General features: G+C 43.3%; 1 protein-coding gene across 1 annotated transcript in view; it reads left to right on the forward strand.

Moving 5' to 3' along the window:
* The first annotated feature begins 1,278 nt into the window (after positions 1-1,278).
* The window catches only part of LOC109921998 (peroxisomal N(1)-acetyl-spermine/spermidine oxidase-like), a 29,994-nt gene continuing 12,989 nt past the window's right edge, over positions 1,279-18,283 (forward strand). Inside the window, exons 1-3 of the mRNA XM_048600453.1 lie at positions 1,279-1,289; positions 1,886-2,052; positions 15,189-15,651. Of these exons, the coding sequence (XP_048456410.1) occupies positions 1,279-1,289; positions 1,886-2,052; positions 15,189-15,651 (641 nt within the window). The remainder of the gene's footprint in view (positions 1,290-1,885; positions 2,053-15,188; positions 15,652-18,283) is intronic.

Below are 18,283 nucleotides of genomic sequence, written 5' to 3' on the forward strand. Positions count from 1 at the left end.
AACTTAAGGTTGGGGTGGAAGGTGTTAGTGAAGTGTATGAACTGTTCGAGCTCCTCGTGGGAGCACGAGGCGGCGCCGATACAGTCATCAATGTAACGGAGGAAGAGGTGGGGTTTAGGGCCGGTGTAGGTACGGAAGAGGGATTCCTGTCCTCATAGCCCTGGACAGTGTATTTTTCTCTTCAGGTGCTTATTCAGTTTCCTTGTGAAAGCATCAATTGAATTCCCTTCACTACACCCTGGGGCCATGAACTTCAGATTGTCATTTCTCACTGCATAAAACAGCTTTTCCAAAGATTGCCAGTATTTCGTTTTGCCAATTGGCTTAAATTTATGTCATGTGATTCTCAACTTTTCCACCAATGGGAACAGATTTTCTCTATCTACTTAGTCTAGACTCATGATTTTGAACACCTTGTCTCACTCTCGTCATGTTGAGGTTGTACAGAGCGTTAGTGAGGCCTCTTCTGGAGTACTGTGTCCAGTTCTGGTCGCCCTGCTATAGGAAGGATATTATTAAATTGGAGAGGGTTCAGAAAATGTTTACCAGGATGTTGCCTGGAATGGAGTGTTTGAGTTATGAAAATAGACTGGATAGGCTGGAACTATTTTCACTGGAGTGCAGGAGATTGAGGGATGACCTTTTAGAGGTTGTTAAAATCATAAGGGCATGGATGAGGTGAATACCAAGAGTCTTTTCCCCAATGTGGGGGAAGTTCAAACCTATTTTTAAGTTGAGAGCAGAAAGCTTTGAAAGGGACATGACCTTTGCATACAGAGTGATTTATATGTGGAATGAACTCCCAGAGGAAGTGATGGATTCAGGTACAGATACAACATCTAAAAGATACTTGCTAAGGAAAGGTTTGGATGGATATGGGCCAAATGCAGGAAAATGGGACTAGTTTAGTTTGGGAACATGGTCGGCATGGATTAGTTGGACCGAAGGGTCTGTTTCCATTCTGTATGTGTCTATTATTCTATGAGTCATGACACTTAAGCAAAATACTGTAAGTGGTGTCGAACTGGCTTGGAAGAAAGGTCAAACTGGACTCAAAATGTTAACTCTGTTTCTCTCTTCACATTCGCTGCCAGGCTTGCTGTTAACTTCTCATCTCAATTCTTCACCTGTAAAGAAATCTGGATTAATATTGCCCTCCTCTGGATTGTCTGGGTTCATTGCTGTTTGTCGCTGGGCAGTTAATACCTGCTTATCAGTCACACATTGAATTTTATTATTTTCTAGTTACACATCAGTCAAGATGATGTGTAGGCAGTAATGGAAAAGCTGTCAGTTACGCCATTGACACTGTCAGCAAGTTCAGGAGCACGCACACGTGCAGAATAACAGATCAATCCAGAAGGTGCTGCTGGGGATTCTGCACTCGATAAAGTGTGCGTTGTTGATATCCCTCCACAGACCAACTCATTGAAGCTCTGTAAAATTGTTGAAAAGTTCAATTCTTAACTCTGAGTCTCTCTGAAAATCCTTGATAAAGCTACACTTTGGAAAACTGTTCCTTGACAGTGTGTGTCTGTCGCTATCTAGAGGATGGTGTTTATTACCCACCCCCTAACTGCCCCTTTAGAAGGTGCTGGTGACTCAACTGCAGGGTGTTCCAAGATTTTGACCCAGCGACAGTGAAGCAATGGGAATGTCAGAATGGTGTGTGGTCTGGGAGGGAGCTTGCACATGAATGGTCTTCTCTTGTTATTCTTCTCAATTAAATGTATCAGAGCTCCTCAACTCTATAAAATTGACAAGATAAATGATATTTCTGACTGGCCCGTTTCCTGACCTTAATAACATACATGGCTGGTAGCCATTCATAAGCCACATTGTAACACAAAATTCTAAGTAACCATGTATTCTCCTTGTTCCAAAGTGTGGATTTTAATCAATCCAAGAATAAGACCCCAAAGATTGTCATTGTTGGAGCCGGAATATCTGGAGTGGGAGCGGCTAGAAAGCTGCTAAAACAAGGATTGACTGATGTACAGATAATTGAGGCATCAAGCCAGCCTGGAGGACGGATCAGAGGTTCTCTGTTTGGTAAGAACAATGTGAACTAAATGTTATGGAAGTATAGAAAACAGACTGTGTGATGAACAGTAATTTGCAAAGAAAATTATTGGTGTTTGTGACTTAATCTGAATTTCTCAACAGAGACTTACAAAAGCAGAAGTATTTACTGATCCCAGTTCCCTCGTGTTGAAAGGCAGTGTTAATTCCGCAACGTCCCCATGCCCCCTCCCATTAATTTCACTGCCAATAAAAGAGGGTAGAATTTCATCCAGGTCGGGATCTTGCTTACTGTTAAGGAGCTCTACTGCCTCACAGCACCGGGGACACAGGTTCGATTCCATCCTTCGACAACTGTCTGTGTGGAGTTTGCTCATTCTCCCCCTGTCTGCTTGGCTTTCCTCTGGGTGCACGGGTTTCCTCCAACAGTCCAAAGATGTGCAGGTTAGGTGGATTGGCCATGGGAAACATAGGTTACAGGGATGGGGTGGGTCTGGGTGAGATGCTCTTTGGAGGATCAGTATGGACTTGATGGGCTGAATGGCCTGCTTCCACACTGCAGTGATTCCATGGTTCTATAGTGAGAGCAGGCATTGACTCCTTTGTGGAATTTCCACCGTGTTAAATGCCATTCAGGCATTTAAATGTTCAGCAGTGGGTCTTCACTGAGGTCAAGGACCCCAAGGATGAAAATCTCACCTGCCGTAAGAGCTGCCAGTCAATGAGAGAGTAACGGTTCCTCATTCAGGCAGTGCCACGAAAGGGATTGGGGGGAGCTGGCAATGCACTGACCACAGGCTCAGGACCAGCGAGTGACCCAGGGCGTAGGTGAGAATGATTTTGAGGAGGGGAGTCATGGTGGTGGCTGTCAGTGTGCCCATCTGATGCCAGGTTCCTCAAGCAAACAATGAGTACACACCAAGCTAAATCCTCACCTGTTGCGGCTGAATGAGAGTGGCTGGATGAGGCCTTAATGAGGACAATAACTGCCCTCTTAAGGATTGGCAGCAAGGCATATTGGCTATCCATTAGCCTTCATGCCCTGGACTTAATCAGGGTTTGGTCCGCAACCAAATTCCAATCTTCCAGAGATAGTAGGAACTGCAGATGCTGGAGAATCTGAGATAACAAGGTGTAGAGCTGGATGAACACAGCAGGCCAAGCAGCATCATAGGAGCAGGAAAGCTGACGTTTCGGGCCTAGACCCGTCTTCAGAAATGGGGGAGGGGAAGGGGGTTCTGAAAGAAATAGGGAGAGAGGGGGAGGAGGATAGAAGATGGATATAGGAGAAGATAGGTGGAGAGGAAACAGACAGGTCAAAGAGGCGGGGATGGAGCCAGTAAAGGTGAGTGTAGGTGGGGAGTTAGGGAGGAGATAGGTCAGTCCAGGGAGGATGGACAGGTCAAGGGGGCGGGATGAGGTTAATAGGTAGGAGATGGGGGTGGGGCTTGAGGTGGGAGGAGGGGATAGGTGGGAGGAAGGACAGGTTAGGGAGGTGGGGACAAGCTGGGCTGGTTTTGGGATGCGGTAGGGGGAGGGGAGATTTTGAAGCTTGTGAAATCCACATTGATACCATTGGGCTGCAGGTTTCCCAAGCAGAATATGAGTTGCTGTTCCTGCAACCTTCGGGTAACATCGTTGTGGCACTGCAGGAGGCCCAGGATGGACATGTCGTCTGAGGAATGGGAGGGGTAGTTGAAATGGTTCGCGACTGGGAGGTGCAGTTGTTTAGTGCGAACCAAGCGTAGGTGTTCTGCAAAGCGGTCCCCAAGCCTCCGCTTGGTTTCCCCGATGTAGAGGAGGCCACAACGGGAACAGTGGATGCAGTATACCACATTAGCAGATGTGCAGGCGAACATCTGCTTTATGTCGGAAAGTCTTCTTGGGGCCTGGGATGGGGGTGAGGGGGGAGGTGTAGGGGCAGGTGTAGCACTTCCTGCAGTTTCAGGGAAAAGTGCCGGGTGTGGTGGGGCTGGAGGGGAGTGTGGAACAGACAAGGGAGTCACGGAGAGAGTAGTCCCTCCGGAAAGCAGATAAGGGTGGGGAGGGAAAAATGTCTTTGGTGGTGGGGTCGGATTGCAGATGGCGGAAGTCTCGGAGGATGACGCGTTGGATCCGGAGGTTGGTGGGGTGGTACGTGAGGACGAGGGGGATTCTGTTTTGGTTGTTATTGCGGGGAGGGGGTGTGAGGGATGAGTTGCGGGAAATGCGGGAGACACTGTCGAAGGCGTTCTCGACCACTGAGGGGGGGATATTGCGGTCCTTGAAAAATGAGGACATCTGAGATGTAAGGGAGTCGAATGCCTCGTCCTGGGAGCAGATGCAGTGGGGACGAAGGAATTGGGAATAGGGGATGGCATTTTTGCAGGAAGGTGGGTGGGAGGAGGTGTATTCTAGGTATCTGCGGGAGTCGGTGGGCTTGAAATGGATATCGGTTTCTAGGTGGTTGCCCGAGAGAAACAGAGAGGTCCAGGAAGGAGAGAGAGATATTAGAGATGGTCCAGGTGAACTTAAGGTTGGGGTGGAAGGTGTTGGTGAAGTGGATGAACTGTTTGAGCTCCTCCCACCCATCTTACCGCATCCCAAAACCAGTCCAGCTCATCCCCGCCTCCCTAACCTGTCCTTCCTCCCACCTATCCCCTCCTCCCACCTCAAGTCCCAACCCCATCTCCTACCTACTAACCTCATCCCACCCCCTTGACCTGTCCGTCCTCCCTGGACTGACATATCTCCTCCCTAACTCCCCACCTACACTCACCTTTACTGGCTCCATCCCCACCTCTTTGACCTGTCTGTTTCCTCTCCATCTATCTTCTCCTCTATCCATCTTCTATCCGCCTCCCCTTCTCTCCCTATTTATTTCAGAACCCCCTTCCCCTCCCCCATTTCTGAAGAAGGGTCTAGGCCCGAAACGTCAGCCTTCCTGCTCCTCTGATGCTGCTTGGCCTGCTGTGTTCATCCAGCTCTACACCTTGTTATCTCCAATCTTCCAGCTCCCCTTTGTACAAGGCATTGAATTTTACCCATGGAGAAAAGATCCCAATATATATTTTAGTGCAGTTTTACTTTAGTTTAGAACTCTGGTGCTGGGAGAACATACTGCATAAAGAGGCTCGGTCCTAAGTACAAACAGTTTGGTGAATAATTTATATGTAATGTAGCAATCAGCAAGTTCTGTTCTGTTCAACAAAAACATATAAAAGTATAAATGAATAAAATATGTGTTTATGCAGCTCGAAGCACTTTTCTGTTTTAAGAAAATAAAGTAAGAAGCTCCATTGCAGTGAAGTGTGATGAATAAATTAGCCTAATTAGAGCCACTTTGTGGATCACTTTGTACCCACTCCACACTCATCTGGGAATTTAACACCTCGACTGAGGAAATGACTTGAGACTCAAATGGAAGTGGAAATAATTCCTGTCTGTGCTAGATGCACACAATTCCTGAGACAGGGAATAAGTCCTAAGATTGGAAAGCCAAGAGGGAACGCAAGTTTCCAGATCCACGAGAATTCTTCCTGAGGACGTGGACATCACTGGCAAGGCATCATTGCTTCTCCTCCTGAATTGCGCTTGAGAAGATACCGTTGAGAATTTCTCATGACTTACTGCAATCCATGTGCTGGAGATACTCCCACAGTGCTACTAGGTAGGGATTTCGAGATTCTGCCTTTGAAATACTGAAGAATTGGTGAGCCAGGATGGAGTGTGACTTTAAGGTGGATTGTCTTCCCATGATCCTAATGTCCCTTTAGATAGAAGACATGAGTTTTGAAGGCACTGTCAAAAAAGCATTGAAGCTGGGGGACACAATTGCTCAGTGGTTGGCACTGCTGCCTCTCAGCACCAGGGATCAGGGTTTCATTCCAGCTTTGGGTGACTTTCTGTGTGGCGTTTGCAAATTCTCCCTGTGTCTGCACGGGCTTCCTCTGGGTGCTCCAGTTTCTCCAACAATGTGCAGGTTAGGTGGATTGGCCATGCTAAATTGTCTGTTGTGTCAAGGTACGTGATGGCTGGGGGACTAGCCATGGTAAATGTGGGCTTATGGGGATAGGGTGGGATTTTCTTCAGTGCGGACGCGATGGGCCAAATGGCCTTTTTCGGCACTGTAGGGATTCTATGATTCTAAGTCCAGCTTGTGCACTATAGTCATAGAATTAAGATAGTGGATAGCCTACTGATCAAGTGCAGTATATCATCCTGAATAATGTTGAGCTTTGAGTGTCGTCTTAGCTTTATCCATCTGGACAAATGAAGAATATTTGGTCACTCACCTGACTTGTCTTTGTGTGTGGCAGAGATGTTTCAGGGAGTTAGAAGGGAACCCATTTTACTGCAGAATACACTGCCTGCAACTGCTGTTATTACAATTGCACTTTTGTGGTTGGGCTGGTTCAATTTCTGACCAGAGTGCCTAGGATGTTGTTGCTGATATTAATGCAATTAGATGTCATTGGCAGGTGGTTAGAGTTCTCCTATGCAGGATGGTATAGAATTTTTAGCACAAGAACAGGCCACTTGGCCTACTCGACCTATGATCCACATAAGCAGATGGAAGTATGCTACTGTTTGTAACTGAATGGCTTAATATTATCCCAAACACTGAGGTTCCTGTAAATGTACTCTATGCATGTGGAACTGTATTGTATGTTGAATCTTTCAATTTAATTCATCCCACCCTATCAACATTTACTTCCATTTCTTACTTTTTATCATGCACTTGTTTGCTTCTCTTCTTGTTAGAAATGTTCATTATCTGGCACTTGTACAAAGCAGTTGCTTCTTGTCACTTATCTACTGTGCTCAAGCGCAAATGTTCCCCAGGTCTTGCTGAATTTTCTCTGAGTGCTTTAGGTACTAACAAGCCTCTGAGGTGGCCAGGATTTGGTCTCAAACTTAGCTTACTCTGTGGTTACCACAAAGTATGCCTTGATAAATGGGTTATACTAGAAAAGGCTCATTGAGGAAACTGTATGGCATGTTGATGGATGGAGCTTGACTCAATCCTCTCTTCTAACAGAAGCCAGCTAACTGGGAAAAAACAAGTAGTTTACTTGGAGAAGTTATAGTTCCTCATTGTTTTCTCCATGGCACCACCTTTGTCAATCAGCATTGCCTTGTCAAACCTGTTCTCCTGTATCATGAGGTCTGGTGATCATTGGAATATGCCATTCTTGTATTTGTATTTGCAAGATTAAATGCTTCAGCAAGTATGTCCTTGTAGTGCAGTGATAGTATCTTTATCACCCCCTCAAAATATATGAAGATAGCCTAGACTGTAACTTTTTCTTATTTTAAAGGCAAGTGCTCAGCGTTGAGTTCTGGATGCAATTTGATTGTCAAACTACTAGATTTGAAGCAAAACACACTATTCATATGCTATAGTTAAAATACAACAAAAGAAAGAAGAAATTGGAATAACTTAACTCTATTAGAAAATTTAGCAGAATGATAGATTATTTAACTACTAAACAATAACTGTTCCAATATAGCAACGTCCCATAAACACACCCTTGGTAAAAGGCAAACGGTAAAACAGATTGTCTCACATGCAATTCTAGCAGAAGGAAGAGCACCCTAGCTTTTAGCTGCAACAGACAGAGCAAAAACAGCTTCCACATCCAGCTTCAAGACCCCAGCAGCTGCTACTGAAAAACCAAAACTACAAATCTTGGTTCTCTGGGAGCTTGCCCCACCCATTCATGCTGCTTCTATTGTTTCTACTTTTAAAAAGAAACCAAGGCTTCACAAGCTGTTTACTTTATAGGCTTTCAATTGACAGCTCTGGACCTCTGTCTTAAAACCTCCGTTCAAAATTAAAGGACAAAATACAACTCTTAAAGCCATAGCATCCTCACAGACCCAAAGAGCCTGGGTTCAAATTCCACCTGTTCCAGAGCTGTGTCATAACACACCTGAACAGGACTATTTTTTGTGACTGTCTATATGCTTCAACAACATGAGCAGCGTCTTGTGTGAGATGTGAATGCAAACCCTGTGCAAAATTGCAAGTTCACAAACCCGATCATATATGCGAGGAATGTTCCTGACAGAGTAGACTTCTTTGCGGAAGCTCCGGGAAGTATGGGACCTTCGTAACCAAGGCATTTCTTTACTTAAACTGCTACAGTGTACGGGGTGTGGACTGTGTGGTCTATGCAGTCAACACAAGCAAGGCAGCTACATTGGCTGATCCCAGCAAAACTGACCTGGGCAGGCATGTGAGGTTCAATACAAAAGGGGCTCAACAGAAAAGTTACAGATAAAGGTGGGAAGATAGTAATTTTCGGGGTATTCTAGTTAGCAGTGTCAGAGGGATCCTGGGGAATGGAGGTAGACAACTGCAAGATAGAGGGGAGACTCACACTGATAGAGGCAAGGAGACACAGAAAGGTCTGAGCTGCATATTGAGTGGGAAACATAATGGAGACATGAGACATTTTGGTGAGGGTGGAAGAGCAAGTGAATTGATTAAGGGTCAGTGGAAGGCTAAGGGTGGGTACGGGGAGTTCCGGAAAGTTTGAAGGAAATCATACGGCTTTAATTGCAGGGAAGATTGAAGAGTGGCAGGGGAGATGTCAGTCGCTTAAGTGTCAGAGACTTCAGTTATAACTCCCTGCAATAACTGTAGGATCATGAACTCACTAGAATGTGACCCCAAGTCTTCTCCAGAGGGATGAATGAATGTCTTTGCTGAATGGTGTATCCTCTGAGCATACCAATTTCCACATAGCCCCTCCCCACACCCCCCCCTCCTCACCCCCCAACCCCACCAACCCTCCAGAGGCATGGTGTTAGAGATGTTCCTGGGGGATTGGGCTCATCTTTTGTAATTCCTGGAGTGGAAGTAAGATTCTAAAACTGCATAGAAAGAAGAAATATTTCTAAGTGTTGTGAGCCACAAGCCAAGATCCTGTAAAGTTGTTGGTGCCTCTTGTGCTGCTACTGCTATAGAAAATGGAGACCTTCTTATGAAATGGTGAACATCTTGCTCTGACCAAGAAGGGAGCTGGCTTTTTTCTATTACTCCATGGGTCACAACATAAATTATTTGTTTTCCTAGCTCCTGCTATGGCTATTCATATACTTTCCCTAAATTGAGTTTAAAATGAAAAATCCACAAATCAGATTTATTTCATAATCAGAAAGTATTGATTTATAATGAACAAAACGTACCAATCACAATGCAAAATTAGTTTACACATTTATTCTGTTGTATGAAAATATAAATGTTTACCCTTCTAAATAATCCAAAATCACACACCAGATAAACATTCACTCACACACAGGATAAAGGGAAAATAGATTTCTTTTTCTGCAAGGATTCAACTTGGAAAAAAAAGACCTTTGTCCAACAGGCCTTAGTTCGTGAAAGGAATAAAAGGATATATGGAATGTTCAGTGGGCTGTCAGTCTGATATTCTGACCCACAAAGTCAGATGTCACCAAATGCAAGCAGATACCTCTGGGATCATTGCCAACACATCTTGCTCAGGAAGCATAGTATCGAGGATTCTTCCAGAAGATCTTCAGGAGTACAGTCAGTGTTCAGATTAGACCAGGGCTCCAATAGCACATTGGACCCTCAATAAGAGTGTTTCCAGAAGTAGGAGACAAGGGCTGGGTAGCTCTTTTCCGTCCCCAGGCTGACCACTGCCACTAAACAAATAGTCCCCAAAGCCACAGCTACAACCACAGTTGTGTACAGGCAGGGGTTCTGCAGTAAACAAACAGTTACCACAAGACACGTGACTGTCAAGAAATTTCTCGGAACAAGTATTTCCTTGACTTTTCATTAATCTCTTTAAAAATTAAGCAATCTAGGTGTCCCTATTTGTTCACACTCATTACAAAATATGACTGACTGAAACAATATCAATCACTCCTTCAGCACAGGAACTGTCCCTTTGCTGTCCTGCCATTTCTGTGCCTACACTGCAAAGGGATCAGCAGCATTATGTTAAGCATACCCCTTCACCCCAACACCAACCCAACAGGGTACATTGGCACTTATTATTCATGTTCTTCACCTGTAGGCACAGGGGAGCATTAAAAGACATTCATATGTGAACACGAACATTTCCAGTTTGAGATGTCAGTCCTTTGAGCTGTATCACAGAAACAGACATTCACAGCCCTGGTAAAGATAATGTGCCACAGTAGATCTGAGGAATTAAAGGTTCTGAATGAATGGTGATTTTGTTTCAAAGAGTTTGAGTAAGGAAAAAAAATAAAGTATTATATAACCTGTGTGAGACTGAGATACCTTTGACTGAAGCCAACTTTTTTGGTTGCAAATATGTCCCATATAACCCTCTGGTGGAAATATATCAAATATGTACATTTTCCGAGTTGAAGTGAAAGGGTAGTGCCCTGATGGTGCCTGAGCTGAGGGTTGTAGCTCCTTTTATGTCTAATCTGTGAACCTGGGCAGATATGTGAGAGCTAACATTGCTGTGGTACGTGTAGTGCAACATTGATAGCTGTAGTTCAATGAGACATATTCAGTGTTCTTGAGGCATTGATGGAGATGCCTGACTCCTAACCTTGTGTGTATCAATCCTCTGAAATTTCACAATGCTTCATACCTCGATAGTACAAGGTTGTATTGAGTAGACAGTAGCACAGCTCAGATCATACATCATTTTCCAGCACTGGAATCAGGTTCTCTTGGATATCCCACAGGCCGTGATTTTGCAATGATCTCCAAGCTCTCTTTCCCAGTTGGAGTGGGTCACCTATTGTCATCGCATGGAAATTATGCACCCATTCTCTTCCAAACAGCCTGCAGGAGTATTTCTAAGGAGGTGCTGCAGACTTTCTGTTTGACATCTCCAGGAGTAGGCGGGGATGACCAACAGAGATCTGATGATGCTCTTGGTTTGCAGGGTGTGAAATGATGTCCAGATGCCTTTTAAATAAGAAGTTTGGAACCTAGGAGATCCCACTGCTTTAGAACTTTCTACCCATAATATTTGGTATACACTTGTGCGTGCATGTGGAATGAGCTGAGAAGAATGCAATTGCACAAGGCAACCTGACCAGCTCCTAGATGAAGGGATTCCTGCTTTGAGGTTGAATGCTACACTTACTGTCCAAACAAAAAACAGATTCAGCCCTGTCATTTTGGAGGATTTTGTGTGGAACTGAAACATATACCACCTTTTAGTGTTCATTTGTTACTCGGCATTTGAAGAAGACTATGAAATCCATGAGGCAAAATTCTAAGACATGTTGTTAAGAGTTCACCATCACACTTTAAACATTTATTCTGGAAATTCTCTAAGAACTGGAAGGGTAAGCTCTGTGATTCTTTATTGGACATATTAGAGGAGTCACTAGAAGAAAGGAAGTGCTAATCATTGATATCTTGCCACAGTTTCTATTTGGTCTTCAAAAGGAATGGGAGGAGGTGATCAGACTAGGAATGAGAGATAGGAGGAGCAGAAAAGTAAAGTGGCACCATTTCTACCCCCTCAACCCACCCCCATGCTGATGGTACAGGGCTACAAAGACATGTGTTGGTTCGCAGGATCTAGGCATCATTAATATTACTGAAGATTGCTGTTTGGCCCACTCAGAGAATTGACATAGCAATACGACATGAATGAGTTTCTTCCCTACTGAGCCTGTTTGAGAAACTTCGGGCAAATTCAAATTACGCAAATTAGCAATTTGAAGCAAAATAAACTCTTAGTTTAGCATTAATTTAGGATTTGTTTTCATCTTGCATCAAATTAACTGCCAAATGTAATTACATCTGATGATTTGCGAATAAAGCTTAATAGTGTTGTCATTGAAGATCAGCTTCATTTCTGATCTTATGTTGGAGGGAAGGCCTTTGATAAAATAGATGAAGATGGTTGGGCCTAGGACAGTGCCCCAAGAAAGATGGTGTTCCTAAGGCTGTGATGATTGGCCTCAATTAACTACAACTGCCTTCCTTTATGCTAGCAATAATTTCAACTAGTGGAGCCTTCTTCCCACTGATTTCGATTGGCTCTAGTTTTGCAGGAATCATAAAGTCATAGAGTCATACGGCATGGAAACAGAACGTTCAGACCATGCCAACCATAATCCCAGACTAAACTAGCCCCATCTGCCTGGGAAAAATAATGCATTTGTTCCACATACTGGTCCAGTCTTACTCCAACTCAAAGACAATCAGAGCTTTTTGATACCACACTCAGTCAAGTGCTTGATGTCAAAAGCAGCTGCTCTCACCTCACCTCTCAAATTCAGCTTTTGTGTTCATGTTTGAACCAAGGTTGTAATGAGGGCTGAAGACCTGTTGCAACTCAAAATGTGTATTGGTTAATAGGTTACCACTGATTAAGGGCTATTTGATAGCATGAGTAATCACACTTTTCATCATTTTGTTGATCATTGACAGTAAACTGTTGGGGGAGTAATGACCAGATTAAATTTGACCTGCATTTTGGTAACAGAACATACCTGGCATTTTTCCACACTATGGGGTAATTGCAAGTGTTGTTGTTGGGCTAGGTTTGAGTAAAGCTATAGTTAGTTCAGGAGCCCAGGTCCTCAGTACCACAAGCTGGTATGTTGTAAGGGCTATGTTTCTTGAGATCATAGAGAATGAATCAGACTGGCTGAAAACTGGATTATGTGATTGTGGACTTTTTAAATTTCTTCTTCATTCATTCATGGGATGAGGGCGTCACTGGATAGGCAGCATCTATTGCCCAACCTTAATTGCACAAAGAGAATTAAGAGTCAACCACATTGCTGTGGGTCTGGAGTCACATTTAGGCCAGACCAGGTAAGGATGACAGTTTCCTTCCCTAAAGGACGTTAGTGAACTAGATGGATTTTTCTGACAATCGACGATGGAATCATAGTCAAAATTAGATTTCCAGATTTTTTTAAATTCAAATTCTGTCATCTGCCATGGCAGGATCCAAACCTTGGTCCCTAGAACATTAGAGACAACAAGGTGCAGAGCTGGATGAACACAGCAGGCCAAGCAGCATCATAGGAACAGAAAAGCTGATGTTTTGGGCCTAGACCCTTCATCTGGGCCCAAAACGTGAGCCTTTCTGCTCCTATGATACTGCTTGGCCTGCTGTGTTCATCCAGCTCTGCACCTTGTTGTCTCGGACTCTCCAGCATCTGCAGTTCCTACTATCCCTAGAACATTATCTTGGTCTCTGGATTCACAGTCCAGTGATAATCCCGGTTGGCTATCCCCTCCCCATGCTCAAGGGTAGACCAAAATGGATTATCCACTCAGTTCTTCTGGGACAAAGATGGTTGGAAATTTTTCATCCTTGTGCTGGCTCTGCCGTGGTTGAGGATGGGGATATTTGTGGAGCCTTTCCCTTTGATTAGCTAATAAATTGTTCATCGCCATTCACAACTGGATCTGGTTGGACTGAAAAAGTTTTGGTCTGATCTGTGGGTTGTGTGATTGCATAGCTCTGCGTATTCGATACTGCCTCCCTTGGTTGACATGAGTGTAGTGTTAGAATGTAGTTACACTACCTTAGTTATTCATTTTGTTAGTATGATTACTGCTGGTCGTGGCATCCTTTCCTAAATTCCTGATTGAACCAAGGTTTAGTACCTTGGCTGTATGGTAAGTTTAGAATGAGGGTTATACCAGGTTTTCACAGCACTTTCTTGCAACATCTGCGATGCAGATAGGGTTCAAGCCTTCATCCTACAGCTCTGTTGCACCACGACACTAATGATGGTTATCATTACTTGACCCACTCTCTGGTAAACTCATTTTAGGCTTCCCTACCAGTCGATTTGAAAGCAGTGGGATAGAGTGGGGAACTGTAAAATCCAACAGGTCCTTGAGTCTGTTGAGGCCCTTACATAGGCACTATTTTTAAACAAGAACCATACATGCATTGTTGGCTGGGCCAGTGTTTGTTGCTTATCTCCAGAAGACAGTTAAGAGCCAACCACATTGCTCTGGGTCTGGAGTCACATGGAGGCCAGACTAGTTAAAGATAATAGATTTTCCTCCCCAAAGGACATTAGTGAACTAGATGGTAATTTTTTTAATGACAATCAACAATGGCTACTTAATTCCCATTAATCAAGATCTTAATTCCAGATTGTTTTGAATTCCGCGGTGGAATTCAAACCCATATCCCCAGAACATTCACATTCGGTTCTGGATTGCTAGTCCCATGACATTACCATTACACCACCCCCTCTCCTTAAGGGCCACCTCCTATCTCCACCAGTATTGTACAGCAGTATGGGATCTCGTGTTAAATATGACATGTGGCAACTTTAGGTGTGCATGGGTTGGTGTCGAGTAAATGGGTAAGGACCCCAGAGTCCCTGTGGCTACTGAATGTACAAGAACCTTAAAGGTTTGATCTGACCTGTTGATTATGGAATTGTTTAATTCTGTCTATGCCTTACTTCTTCTGCTGTTTAGCTCTCCTTTATGAGGCTGAATTACCTTTTGTCTAGAGGCTATTAACTGCTGTTAAAGTTCAAAACCTGTGCAGCCGGGACTGTCTCAGATGGTCTGACTGCAGATTATTCCAGCTTACATTGGTGGAGAGAGATAGAACTGCTAAATAGTCCTTGCAAGCACTGGTTACCCACTCCAAAATACTTCACCTATGTAATTTACTATGAGGTTTGTAACCCAGTCCAGGAGAAAGCAAGAATCTAGCTCCAATATGCTTCCATTGTTAAGGCCCAGAAACTAAATAAAAGGTTTTACACCACTTTAAAAGCGGGTGTGCATTTTCCATTTGCCATAGATTATAACATTTTTCCTAGCTACTGTTAAACTTTGTTCTGGTAGGAAGTAAACACAACTATTGTGTATCATTTAATGATCTTTCCAATTAGTCGATTTTAATATTGTAGAATACGTCCTTTGAGAAATGCTAATTGATGTTTGATATTTCCTTTTGTGATTGATTTCTCCAGAACAATTGACTGCAGCAATTACATCAGAATGAAAATCTCCTCTCAATATTTTTAGCAAATCAGTGATTGATAAATAAGCCAGTACATTCATGGAGCAAGAATAAAAATAAAAGCATATGACCTAATCACTAGTCATTCTGAATTTCCTAGCATGGAGAGGAGTCTATTAATTATTGATAGTTAACTTTAAAGTAGAAAAAAAGTCCTTACAGATTTTTCTTCTTTCCTTTTGCATTCAGGCAAATCGGTCGTGGATGAAGGAGCTCAGTACATTCATGGGGCGAGTATGAAGAATCCCATTTTTCAACTGGCCAAAGAGTACGGCCTTCTTCAAGAAGTATACGACAAGTCCGATGGTAAATGGTCAGTGTTCACCAACACTCAGAAACTGTTCGATCATGACTTTGTTAAGGAAATGGAGAATCTAACTAATTTTCTGCAGGAGCAAACAGCCCTTCATTCTCAAGGAAAGGGATACGCAGAACTTAGAAGCATTGGTCAGGTCTATCTGGAGGAAATAAAGAAGGTCTTCTCAAACTGGACTGACGACACTCCCAAATTTAGGAGGCAAAAGCTTGGTTTCCTCAATATGATGAAGAAGGATCAATGCTTATATTTTTCATCGCAAAACCTAAATGATGTGTCTCTGCAGGAATTTAGTGAATATGAACATATTAATGGCGGTGACCTCAACTCTCCACGGTTAGTAATAAATAAGTCAACTGTCCATTATTTGTCTTGTAATTACATAATTGCACAAGGTTGAATAGCTATTGATAATGATGGTAAAGGTTCCAATTTCTTTCTATCACATGGCTAACCAGGAATCTCTCCCACTCTTATCAACTGCCATTGGCATCCGTCGAAGGATATGTTGGAATGTCTAGTGGTGCAGTGGGTTATTATCCCTGTCGTTGTGCCAGAAACTCAGGAAGGTGCATTCATATCATAGCCAAACATGGTCTGAATCGTCTGTACATCTTTCCAAAGAGATTGGAGCCTTTATCATCACCACCCACAGGTCCAGAGTACAACATGCACGCGAAAGTTCAGGTTGCCACTGCAACTCACACCTGCTAACTGCACTGTAACATTGTAATTACTACAAGTTTAAATTCAGTGATACAAAAGACAATTTATTGATGACAAACACAAGATTGCACCACATCTATTATTTTTAGTAAGGTTTAAAATATATTTCCAAATTTTAGCAACTGAAGTTTTGCAGGGAGGAAAGCGGGAGGTGAAGTAATGTCTCAAAAAATAAAGTGAAGGAAAATTCAGTGTGTAAGATCTGAACAAAATCCGCGATCAAATAGTTGGAATAGTGTAACACAAAAGCCTATCCTTGATGATTGGGTGGAAGGAGGGATGGCCAAATTTTTTTAACTCAAACGCATGCCCCTTAAGTCAATCCTCTTGTGAAGATGATGATGAGATTCAACCTGTGTACCAATCAAGAGAACAAATTGAGGAGAAACAATTCTTTTTAAGATCTAAAAAAGTAAAAATATACCCAACCGTGCCATGTTTCATGTAAATTACCCCAAGACTGCTAGCCACAAAGTGTTAGACATTACATTTTCCCACAGTTATACCTCACTCATAGCAACCACAACCCCAACCAGCTCCATACCACCATACTGTTCTCGTACAAGTGACACCTCAACAGGACATATAGCCAACTTGCAATTTACAATTAAAATATCTTACGTTGTTCACATCTTCAGATTCAGCCATCAAATCTTCGTAACACAGACCAGCTGCATGAATCAGTTACCTACTGTTATCTCAAATGCCATGATTTGGCATGTATCCATTGCTGTGTATGCATTGTGGATTGCATAAGAGAACTGATGCAAAAGAGTTGAGAAGTAACAAACTATTATAGAGTCTTAGAGTCAAGAGATGTACAGCACAGAAACAGCCCCTTCGGTCCAACTTATCCATGCTGACTAGATATCCTACATAAACCTAGTCTCACTTGCCAGCATTTGGCCCAAATCCCTCTAAACCCTTCCTATTCATTTATGCATCCAGATGCCTTTTAAATGTTGTAATTGTACCAGCCTCCACCACTTCCTCTGGCAGCTCATTCCATACATGCACCACCCTCTGCGTGAAAAAGTTGCCCTTTAGGTCCCTTTTAAATCTTTTTCCTCTCACCTTAGACCTATGACTTTTAGTTTTGGATTCCCCTACCCCAGGGAAAAGACTTTGGCTTTTCACCGTATCCATGCCTTTCAGCCTTCAACGCTGTGGCCCTAGCAACATCCTTGTAAATCTTTTCTGAATGCTTTCAAGTTTCACAATATCTTTCCTATAGTAGGGGAGGCCAGAACTGAACATGGCATTCCAAAAGTGGCCTAACCAATGTCCTGTACAGCTGCAACATGACTTCCCAAATCATATACGCAATACATTGACCAACAAAGGCAAGTGTATCAAGTTATTACGGAAGTCTTAACAATGCACAAAGAAAATCATGGCATGATCAAATAAATTAGAAAGAAAAATTATGTTTGACAAATTTGTTCAAGTGTTTTGATGATGCAACCGGTGGGGTAGCAAAAATGAAACTTGTGTATGTAGCATATCTAGATTTCTGTTTGATAAGGTCACCCACGAAAGCTTAAGATAGGTAAGGAATCATGGAACTGGCAGTAATATCTTGATGTGGACAGAAAATGGCTCTGGGAGTAATCCAGATATTACTACCCTAAAGGACCTTTTTTTAACCTCCTGCCTAATTTCCTATATTGTCTCTGCAGAACATTGTCCCTTTTCCTTCCTGTGTCTTTGCTGCCAGCATGTACAAAGATCTTCTGCTGGTCTTCTGCACCTTCTTGGAGAGATCCTTGACCCTGGCACCAGGAAGCAACATACCATTTTGATGTCTCACTGCTGGCCACAGAAACATCTGTCTGTGCCCTTGACTAGAGAGACCCCTAGTATAATTGATTGCTTGGAACTTGGGATACTTCTCATTACAGTAGAGCCAGTCTCAGTACCAGAAACCTGGCTATTGGTGCAATATTCCCTTGAGAGCCCATCATCCCCAACATTAATCAAAACAGCACACTTGTTTGAGATGGGGATAGCCTCAGCAGACTCCTTCACTAACTGCTTACCTCTCCTACCTTACCCAGCACTAAACCATCTACCTGACTGTATCTGGGAGATAGTAAGAACTGCCAATGCTGGAGTCAGAGATAACACAGTGTGGAGCTGGAGGAACACAGCAGGCCAGGCAGCATCATAGGAGCAGGTCCGAATCCGAAATGTCAGCTTTCCTGCTCCTCTGATGCTGCCTGGCCTGCTGTGTTCCTCCAGC

This window comes from Rhincodon typus, chromosome 8, assembly GCF_021869965.1.
Source record: "Rhincodon typus isolate 14 chromosome 8, sRhiTyp1.1, whole genome shotgun sequence".
In the NCBI taxonomy this organism is placed as follows: domain Eukaryota; kingdom Metazoa; phylum Chordata; class Chondrichthyes; order Orectolobiformes; family Rhincodontidae; genus Rhincodon; species Rhincodon typus.